The sequence below is a fragment of the Sinocyclocheilus anshuiensis genome, unplaced genomic scaffold, assembly GCF_001515605.1.
Source record: "Sinocyclocheilus anshuiensis isolate Anshui unplaced genomic scaffold, SAMN03320099.WGS_v1.1 scaffold160, whole genome shotgun sequence".
Lineage (NCBI taxonomy): Eukaryota > Metazoa > Chordata > Actinopteri > Cypriniformes > Cyprinidae > Sinocyclocheilus > Sinocyclocheilus anshuiensis.
The window spans coordinates 125323-136566 of record NW_015554119.1 but is presented as its reverse complement, the minus strand read 5'-3'; the positions used below and the strand labels follow the sequence as shown (position 1 = coordinate 136566).

The 11244-nt window shown below is 38.9% G+C and overlaps 1 protein-coding gene across 3 annotated transcripts in view; it reads left to right on the top strand.

Annotated features, from left to right (window-relative positions):
- The window catches only part of LOC107670006 (uncharacterized), a 45200-nt gene extending 34164 nt beyond the window's left edge, over positions 1-11036 (top strand). Inside the window, exons 1-8 of one of the 3 annotated variants that reach the window (XM_016462468.1) lie at positions 3816-3945; positions 8762-8970; positions 9064-9118; positions 9241-9377; positions 9463-9689; positions 10055-10214; positions 10442-10552; positions 10886-11036. In XM_016462468.1, the coding sequence (XP_016317954.1) occupies positions 8769-8970; positions 9064-9118; positions 9241-9377; positions 9463-9689; positions 10055-10214; positions 10442-10552; positions 10886-10938 (945 nt within the window). In that variant the 5' untranslated portion in view covers positions 3816-3945; positions 8762-8768 and the 3' untranslated portion in view covers positions 10939-11036. Of the gene's footprint in view, positions 1-3815; positions 3946-8761; positions 8971-9063; positions 9119-9240; positions 9378-9462; positions 9690-10054; positions 10215-10441; positions 10553-10885 lie in introns of those variants that run through there. The other 2 variants (XM_016462465.1, XM_016462466.1) reach the window with 2 other exon arrangements.
- Positions 11037-11244: the final 208 nt, after the last annotated feature.

Below are 11244 nucleotides of genomic sequence, written 5' to 3'. Positions count from 1 at the left end.
AGTTGCCCCGCCTCTCTCCTCCTCATTAGCATTTAAAGCTACAGACACAGAAATGGCACGTCCTAAGGAAAGCTCATTCAGTATAGCCTAGTAAAGTCACGTTTGCCGTTCAACAGAGCAAGATACATAGAAAAACTGAGCCGTATTGTCTGTACAGTATCTGTGACTTTACCAACGACGCAACGGAATGGCCAGAGGTGTCATTTCCCCGCATTCGATATTCGCAAATCATCTCGGTTACGTATGTAACCTTGGTTCCCTGAGTAGGGGAACGAGATGCTGCGATGACGTCATCGCTTTGGGAACGCTATACCATAACGCCTGACGTACCGTAGATAGCTAGAAGACCAAGGAAAGCATCTGCTCAAGCGGATAAGACCTGGGAGCCAGGAGCCATCCCTACGTCCAAACTATAAAACTTGATGAATGCGCTAGGAGAGGACCATCCTGCCGCCGCACAAACATCTTCCAACGAAGACCCTTTAAAGAAGGCCTGAGAAGGCGACCTGGGATATGGACTGCTCTGATCGACAGGAACTTTGTCTGAGCCCAGAGAAGAATACGCCTCGCCAGCCTGCACAGGGGACGAGAACATAATCCCCCTTGACGATTGAGGTACGACACAACTGCCGTGTTGTCTGTCCTGACCAACACATGATAACCCCTCAGCTGGGGTAAGAACTGTTCAAGAGCCAGGAGAACCGCAAGCATCTCCAAACAGTTTATGTGTCAGTCTCGATGTACCTCTGTCCAGACTCCACCAACCGGATATCCCTGATGGACCGCTCCCCAGCCCGTAAGGGACGCGTCCGTCGTGACCGTTTTGCGGCAACACAACGTCCCCATCTGGACTCCTTCCAGAAAGAACTGGGGTTTCATCCAGGGGCTTAGAGTACGAGAGCCTTTGCGTGTCACCGTAATTCTGCGAAGCGGGTGACAGTGATGTGAAATGTTCTGGCTCTTGGTCCACCACTGAAATGGTCGCATGTGAAGCAGGCCCAACTGAACTACAGGGGACGCTGCCGCCATCAGACCCAACAGCCTGAGACACAGGCCTACATGTACTCGGCGCCCTGTCTTGAACTGACCTAGACAGGTCCGTATTGACTGCACACGAGCGGGAGACAGCCGTGCCCGCATCGTGCAAGAGTACAAATCCACCCCCAAAAAGGTCGTCTGCCGACACGGCAGCAGGTTCGTCCGTAGCCCTAGGCTCCTCAAATGATCGAGTAACAGATCTCGATGTATCCGTGCCTGATCCTGAGATTGAGCTAGTATTAGCCAATCGTCCAGGTAGTTCAAAATTCGGACGCCCTGGAGCCGCAACGGGGCCAGAGCTGCGTCCATGCATTTTGTAAATGTTCGAGGAGCCAAAGCTAGTCCGAACGGAAGAACACAGTATTGGTATGCTTTGCCCTCGAAAGCAAACCTGAGGAACTTCCTGTGCCTCCTGACGATCTGGATGTGAAAGTATGCATCCTTTAGATCGATGGTCACAAACCAATCTCCGGATTGGACCTGAGACAGAATGGACTTTACTGTTAACATCTTGAACTTGCTCACTCTGAGCACGAGGTTTAGACGACGTAAGTCCAAAATCGGACGTAACCCACCATCTTTCTTGGGTACAACAAAATACCGGCTGTAGAAGCCTGACTCCATCTGAGTGGGGAGTATCTCCTCTATAGCCCCTTTCTCTAGGAGTGATACGATCTCCTGACCTAAAATCGAGGCGTCCCCAGGACGTACCGTCGTAGGGAGAACCCCGCTGAAAGGAGGTGGGCCTTTCCGAAACTGGATAGTGTACCCGTTTCGAATGGTGCGTAGTACCCACCGCCCAATAAATCCTCCGAATCGGAGGCTGCTGTGGACAGCACGTCTTCATCATACGGCATACAACCGAAAGACATCGCATCGCGAGCTTCCGGGGTAGGCCGCAAATTGTCATTGACGAAGACCACGGGATCCCCGTAGCGCTCTTCGAGCGCTTGCACATGGCCCGGAGAGAGCGAGAGAAAGGGAGAAAATTCCGTTGACTCGCCCTCTAAATGCCTCGGCTCGCATGCGTCACCCCAAGCGACCATCTCGTGCGGCGCCTTGGCAACCACATTCGTCACACCGAAGATGTTCCCAAAGCGATGACGTCATCGCATCATCAAAGTGAGCCTATGAGAGGGAACTAGGGACCGTCTCTAAAGTTACATACGACATTGGTATACACTTTTCTAACTTCAATAGCATTTGAGGAAAATTACTTACAGTAACACAACCAACTGTGAAGTGTTCATGTAGTTCTCAGTTATAATGCACAGCAGGGGCGATTCTATGATTTTAATTTTAGGGGGGGCTCAGCCCCCAATGAGGGTAATAATAAAAAATAATAATAAATATATAAATAAATAAAATGTTTGACTAATAGTGATGGTTTCCTAAACTTATTGCAATATTCCACTGTATTGATTGGATAGGTATAACATTTGAGTACTGAATAAGCCTTCCTGATCTCACACACACTTTACTGTAGTTACAAACACAAAATTTGACTGTTTGCTTTTCTAGTACAACCCTCTTTCTTTAGCTCAAGTATGCAAACCTCTTTGCACATGCACTGTAATATGTATTATATTGAAAGTTACATTTTCAAATGAAAATGGCAAAATGATCGTTTCATAAAGTATGCGGTTTCATTTTTGCTGGAGGAAACAACTGTAGTGTGATGAGGAAACGCATCTTTCGTAACCTGAATTTATGACAAAGAACTGCACAGATGCAGATATTATAACAATCTATCGATAAACACACACCTTGCCCTCTGTTTCTCGCTCTGCGCCGCCGCGGTCTGCTTATTGAAGAACGCGCTGAAAGACGGGGAGGAGCCGAAGTCTGCCGCTGTATTCATATGAAATTTAAAGGGGACTGAGGCGATCACGAATTCATGTACAGTTTATGGAGCTGATCGCAAATTTTTTAGGGGGGATGAGTAGTCATTTTAGCAACTTATTTTTTACAGTGTACCGAGTATTTATACGTTTTTAAAATAAAATAACCCTCTGTTTTCAGAGTACATTACAGTAGTGTCCATCTATTATATGCAAAACTGTTACATAATCATAGCAGTGAGCGTTTAGGCTACTTATCAAAACGGACTGCTTTAAAGAGAGGGTCTTTTTTTTTGATGCAGAAAAAGCGCAGTTCATGACCCTTTTAAGTAAAATATTTTTTGACATGGGTAATGAATAGTTAATGAAAATAAGTCAAAGCATTAAGCTAAAATTTTTTTGATTAAATAAACCAAAAGCAAACAAAGAAACAAAAAATATATTTATAGGTTATAAAAATATATATTATTGATTTATTTTTATTTTTTCCAATATTTCTAATTTCTGATCCCTTTACAAGCTTAGTAAAACATTAAGCATTAAAGCCCCATCTATATTTATAAATAGTCATTAGTAATCAAACATTAAGACTCAGTAGTTAAATATCATCACAGCTCTTGCTTACATTCAAAACTGACTATGCTTCATTTTCATTGGTTTTAACGCAGCTTTGCCTAAGGGCAAATGCCAAGCTTTAAAAACAAACAACATGCAAACACTTGTGTTTCCTTATTAACCCTTGCATCTTACGTGAGTCAACAAAATGACTACTGCTGATGATGTCCATAATGTCCCTAAAAATGGAGCTTAGTGGTTTGAAATTAAACATCCTCCAAAAAAAAAATATGTATATACATATGTATGCTACTGATTTTATTAAGTATAAAAGTCATATAAAATGTGCTAAGGAGACTCTTTCTCGTTTCCTTTCCCTAGCTTTCATTTTCCGAGAAGTCCACACCCAAAGGTGAATCAGATCTAACGTCAGACATCTTATTCTGCTCAACGCGACAGTTGAATTGACGGCAGTGTCCTGTCCTACAGACATTATCCTGAGAGATAAAAGGTAACATTTTCTTCTAATTATTAAAATGCTTAAAGTTAACTAAAATTCCAAAACTTATTTTGTCAAAAATATTTTCTGTCCTCTTTTAGCTTACTTTTTCCCAAAACAAACTATAGACATACATATTAGCATTCAACATCAACATTTTAGCTTTAGTTGTTATCCCTCTGTACTATCATTTATGCTCAACTTAGAATTTGTATACAAGCAAGACATTCAAGGCACTCACATGGGGTATAATATTAAAAAAAACTTTATTAAAAGGGCTATACCTTTAAAAACACAACTGATGTGTTATAATTCAAATTATTATTTCAGTTTATCATTTATGGTGATGGCTGTTTTTTCCACACTATAATGTACGTTTGAAAAGGTCGAATATATGTGATTTGTGGAACAATGGTAAAAGTGGAACTCTTTATTAACTAAATCAGATAAATAATGGAAGCAGGTACATAAGATCTTATCTAAGAGATTCTTGATATATTTCAAAGACACTTGGTTTTCAAGAGGTAACATTGTTTTATTAATATGCATGCATCAAATAAGCTGCTCATGTTTTTATCAGAGACTAACACCTGGTTAAGCAGGGAGTGGCAGTTGTGGTAGAAATAGTCACATGATCTGTTGTCATGATTACAGTCTGTTAGCAAGTGTAACACAACATTAATGCTAAAACCATACGTAAACAACAACAACTATAATAATAATAATAATAATAATAATAACAACAATAATAATTGTAAAGTGATTTTTTGGAAAGTAATATTTTTAGAACTTAAAGGAGGGGAAAATAGCATAGAATGAAACCGGCGGCATCGTTCGATTCCTAGGAAATTAAAAAGATAAATTATAAATCTTGAATATAATTTAAATAACTCTGGATAAAAAAGTCTGCCAAATAGAAAATTGTTCTATTGCTGTCAGGATACCATGAAAGTCTCAGCAATTCAAAACAAAAAAATTCTACCTTCCATCACCCTTTGTTTTGGCAGGGAACTTACTAAACCGAGGATCTTTGGTCTGTGAGAGCAGATCTGTCAATGACTTCACAGACCATAAACTTCATCACCTGGAATGTTAACGGACTTAAAAGAAAAAGAGATCAGAAATTTCAAAAACTACAAAATGCTGATGTTGTTTTCTTACAAGAGACACACATTGGAGTAGGAGATGAACATATTATAGAAGGTCTAAAAAACAAGTGGCATATTTTCTACACAAAGTATACGTCCCGAAAGGGATCAGCCATACTAGTGAGGAAAACACTGGATTTTGAATATATAAGTGATGAAAGAGATAACTGTGGAACGTATGTTTTGCTGAAATGTAACCTGGTAGGTCAACCGTACACTCTGGTTAGTGTTTATAACCATGACACAGACAAAAAAACCCTTGATAATCTTTCAAGTTACCTGCAGTCAATGACCACAGGGCTGCTGGTGATTGGTGGAGATTTCAACACGGTTCTTAATCCATTTATTGACAAAAAATGTAATACTAGCAAGAAGATAAAGAATGGAAATCAACATAAACTGCTTTTATTTGTGAAAAAGTTCATGAAATCTCTTCAGCTGGTTGATGTCTGGAGAAGAAAGAACCCCATAAAGCAGGATTATACATACTACATAAAAGAATCTCCTGTGTCCAGACTGGATTACTTCTTTGTTCCAGAAGAATGCATGTGGCGTGTCAGAAGTTGTGACATTAGAAACTCAGAGAGGCCCGACCATCGGCCTGTGTCTTTAGAGATCAACAACATCCCCGCAATGCCTTTTCAGAAAGATCGCCAGATAAAAACAATCTTCCAATGGCTGAATCTAAAACAGCATCTTTTTACAGATGAGACAGGTTCATCACTGGATGAAGAATGCTCACATACAGTCAGTGAGGTTGACATTTTCTCAGCTGTAAATTCTCTCCAAGTGTCAGACACACCGAGACCAGACGGCATCCCAGTTTCTTTCTATAAAGACAACATTCAGGAACTAATTCAATATATAAAGATGCTCTATGACAGAATCCACAGCGGTGCATTTAACTGCTCTGAGAAACACTTTAATGAAACTGTGAAAAGTCCCCATGACAATAGTCAACACTTCTTTAACGTTGATTACCTCATCATTGCAACCATTCTGGCAAAACGTCTAGGTGATTACTTGGAGTCTCAGTCAAAGGATCATGCACCAAAAGATTCAGCTACTGTCATGATCACTCCCAAAACATTCTGCACTGAGATGAGGTTGTCTCATATTCAGGATGAGATAGAAAAGCAAAAACGGTCAAACCCAACTCTGTATCAGGATTTCCTCATTGTGAAAAACCTGCTCAGAGATGCACCAGAAGTAGATACTGAATCTGTAGCTGTTTCAATCGAGAGAGACACACTGCTGGATCAGGGCTGCCCTTTGACCCCAGTTCTCATTATGCTGGCTCTGAAATGCTTTGGCTCTGCATTAGCTGGACATTTAAAACAGCATATTCTAGTTTTCAAAGACAGCGTGATACTTTGCATCCAACCTGAGGACCTTGAGAAAGTATTAGCTGCTGTGAGGAACAGAGCTAATGAAATATTTCACATTAAGGAATTATCCAGTGGAAATATGAATGGTGAACAATTAAAGTGTATAGGAAATGAGTTTAAGGATGAAGATTGGGATGAAATGGATGCAGAAACATTTGTAAACACAGAGGAAGAATCAGAAGCCAGTTGGTCTAGAAGAGTGTATGAAGAGCATGATTTTGTAATACATAAGGAAGAAAACATTTCAGTGGAGGGTGATGGAAGGTGAGGATCATTGATGTGATGTTGCCTTAAAGTGCATCATCATGCACATCATCAAGCGCTTGTGTGCCACTGCAGCCTTTCATGCTTTTTTCACAATCAAAGATCATTTCTGTTTAACCTATATATTTGTTGTTGTGTCCTATTAAGAATCTGCACTATACATTCCAAAGAAATGCGTTTTATAGTGTATATACTTGGCCAGGGATAACCATCACAAATGTTTTTGTAACACAAATAATTTGTTTTTGTTGTTTTTAAATTAAGATTTTACTAGATGTCATTTTGAAAATAACTGGATTTTTGCATTGATTACTCAAAAAATGTGGTCTGATCTTAACTCACAAATATAACTGCAAGCAGCAATTAAGGGGCTAAGCACTACAGAAGCAAAAATGAGCAAGCAAGGCAGAAATTAGTTAGTAAATTAGTAAACCTCCTGGCCCCACCCTAGAACCGCCCCTGCATTAGTGTGAACAAAACAGCAGACAGGATTAATGGAACTGCAAATTCACTTTCTTACAAAAGCTGGCACTTATGGAATAGCAGAAATAGAGCTTTTCCCTGATTACCCCTGTAATGCCATCAAAGTCAGTTCCCCTCAGAGATACATTCATAAAAACAACACAAAAAACAAACTCTTTGGATTTGCATGAATCATGTGAATGGCCAGTGTCATAACAATGACAGAATTGTACCGAAAGGTGATGAATTTGCAGGTATTAACACCATTAAGTAATTGTCAAAATTTATCAACAGATCACAAGCAATTGCTTGGCAAAAATGTAGACTTTTCATTGACTGCAAAGTACTTTGAATTTGTGAGTCTGTAGAACATGAAAGACTGCTGTGTTTTTACTTTAAAATGCAATGCTGAAGTAATCCAATCATCATCTTTTGATTAATGATAATCACATTAAGCCATATCATAATTCCTGTTTTTCTGTCCCCAAATGTAAGACCTCTTGAAATGATAATACCGAATGTTCTTATACCATTTAAGATATTTCAGACTTTTTATGACTTTAAATTCGGGACTTAAATTTAATACATTTTTAAATTTAAGACTTTTTAAGGAACCAGAGGGACCCTGCATGCTTTCACACTTGGTTCAATTGGCTGGTCTGAAGCAGAGTTCAGTTGCTGTGTGAATGTGTTCACACAGTGTTTTTTGGTTCCGAAATACGATAAGTTTACGTCACCAGAGAGGCAGCTGTTTACCCCTGTTGCTAGGTAACGACTATGCAGGAGAAGACGACAAAATGGATACCGTTGCTTGCCTGTCTCACTTTTAAACTTTGTATTATAAAAAAATGGTTTTGTTTCCAAATGGCCAACACAGAACATGCATCTGTTTGTCACAGATGTAATGCAAAGGGTCAAATGAGCGTGGGAGTCAGTTTCTGTTGAAGGTAAGCCAAAATGAGATATAAATTCTCTCTGCTTGCAGTGCGTCAATCACGCTTGTCAGGAAAGTGTGTGAGAAAACACAGAAATACACAGTTTGACCAATTCATATGTCATCAATAGCAGTTCACTTCCGTGATGTAGTATGATTGTGTTCACATCAGAAACAAACTGTACCAGACCAACCTTTTAGCCAGACTCGTGTACATTATCCAAACAAACCATCAAACGAACCCAAGTGCATACCAAAATTGCTAATGTGAAGCCTCCATAAGACCACATTTTCAGACTTTTGTCTGTCACAACTATTTCAGGTCTTAAAGTCTCTACTAATGAGCTGCTGACCTGAATCGGGTGTGTTTGATTAAGATGTTGGAAGGGCTCCACTGGTCTAGACAATGGAAAAATAATAACTGTAAATTATGAAATTTAAAGTTGACCAGTCAGATCATCTTTAATTTGTGAAAGAATTAATTTCTGACAAAATAAGTGACCCCCCCCTTTCAACTTTCCAATTTACTATAAAATTTAGTATATTTATTTTTCAATCAGAGCTAAATGCTGTCTTGTTTTTGTTCCTTTTCTCGCCTCTTCTCTTTCTCGCCTCCTCTTTTTTCCCTCAAGGCTGACCATGTATGCAATTGTTACCTTGCAAGACTCAGATGAGGTGATGGTGGTAGCATCAAACTGGCTGAGCCTAGACAAGAAACAATGTTGCTGGCCCCCATTCAAATCCACAGAGAAGTGGATGGAAGCTGTTCAGAACAAACTTAAGCCTGAAACAGGAGGGAAACCATGGGAGAAACTAAACATTAGCTTTCACAGAGAATGTGGTAATGGTCACTATTTTAAAATAACTTGATTTAAGATTTTGTACTGTCTAATAAATTCTCAAATAATATAATAAAATATTTATCTTATTGCAGTCACTTTTGAGAAGGCAAAAGAGGGGCAAAAAGAAATCAAAGAACAGAAAGAACGGTAAGTAACACTTGCATTTTGTTCCAAAAAAATAAAAATTCTTCAAAAGATTTGACCTTTGAAAGAGCAAAATAATGAATTTGTACCATTTTATTTAAAGTATTGTTTATTTTCAAATAAAGGCCATATCTATTAGCCACTGGGTTCTCTGGAATGCTAAAAAGACAGAGACTTGAAAGCACTCAAGGAATGTCAAATAATCAGCTACAACCACTTCCTGCAGTAACACCTGCATCTACATCCAGAATGTCAGCTAATGGTGAGTCAACTTCTTTTGACATAATCAATATGAGAAGTTTTTTTCTCTTTTTTATAATTATAGCATAACTCATTTTACACAACAGACAAGGATGAGCTCCTCCAAATGCTGAGAGACATCAAGAGCACAGTTCAGGAAAACTCTGCTATGTTAAAGAAACTACTAAAAGACAATGCGGTTTCTGAAGCCCCCAGCAGTACAAGTGTGCCTTCAAAAGACATTAAAGCAAACATAAAACTGCCTCTTAGAACCTTTGAAGATGTGGCCAGGACTGAAAGAGAGCTCAATACCACAACAACACGGAAAAAATATGTGAGTCGACACAGCATTTATACAATATTTAAAGGGATACTGTACATTAATTTGGTTATGATCACAATATATATATATACACACATATATATATATATATATATATACTGTATATAACAAAAAACAAAAAATACAATATAACTACTGGAATGTCCCTCTTTTGATGATACCTATTTACCAAATAAATGAAGAAATTCTGATTTTAATCAAAATTATTTTATTATATTTCTTAGAAAAGCTTAAAGGTTCTACTAAGAAAAATAGTCCAGGCAGACTATTTATAACTGTACAGTTTAATGTCATTATACAAAATATTTGACAGTTTCAAAGCAATGATTAGAATCACATATAAAAATTATTCACAGGTAAAATATTTGTCAGGGCTTGAAGGTTTTGGGCCCAAGGATGTGATTAAGAATATTATGCAGCAAGTCATAACAGATGATCTGGCTAAGGAGTTCAACTGGCAGGGGAGAGGAGATAAAAGACCCTTCTCTCATCTTATTTTAACAGATGTGATCAGAGGTAAACTCGCCGATGCATGAACACTTCCCACAAAACAAGAATGTTTGTATTTTGTCTGCAGTTGTCTTTACTTTCAAATCAAAACAAAGGCAGAGAAATCAAATTAATTTAAAGAACTCTGAGACAAATTCAACCTAAAGAATGTACAAACTATTTACAGCTGTGAGTATGAGGCACTATACAACAAATGCTTGAGAATTTCCAATTAACTTAGTTTCTTCTTTCAGATGCTGCATTCAAACGAAGTGTAAACAGGGTTGAGTGTGAAACAGAAATAAAAAAATATCTGAGTTACACAGCTGATCGACTCGGTCGGAAGAGACCAAGAGAACAAGGAGGTGAGTGATACAGATGTTATAGATGTCATGTGAATGCGCTCATGGGACTATATCTCAGATACAGATGAGCTCCTGACACACATACAGGGATTTCCTTGGTTTTGATTTTAAGCTCACTTCAAAATTCATGCAATGTTGAATGCTTAGATCAAATACAATGTGCTTATATACCTACGGCATGAGTATTTATAGCACATTTGATTATTTTTTGTAACAGTGTTGAAAACACCAATAACGGTGTTCTTCGTTTATTAAATGGCCAACTCTATAGAAACTACCTTGTTTAATCATCATTGTTAGTATATTTTGCATAATTACCTCCTCCCCCTGCAGGTCCTGGGCATGAGATTCCAAATGTGATTTCTACCTCACTAATGGACAACTAGCCAGAGAAGGAAATATCTTGGAACATTTTTGATGAATGATGAATTTTGATCATCAATCATAGGTCATGAAGACCTTATTAAAGTTATACCACATTAAACATACATTTTTTGAAATTTATTTCACTTTGACATTACTTTTCGTGCAGGGAAGGGCAGTGATCAGGAAGGAAGGGTCCAGGTAAGAGGCGGAGTCCGGCGGCCGCACGCGCTCCCCTCTCCAGCCCGGGACGCGAGGGGCGGCGGCTTCTTCCAGCGGCGGCATCCTTCTCGCCTTGGCCCCGGCGTGTGAAGGGACTAGACGGCACA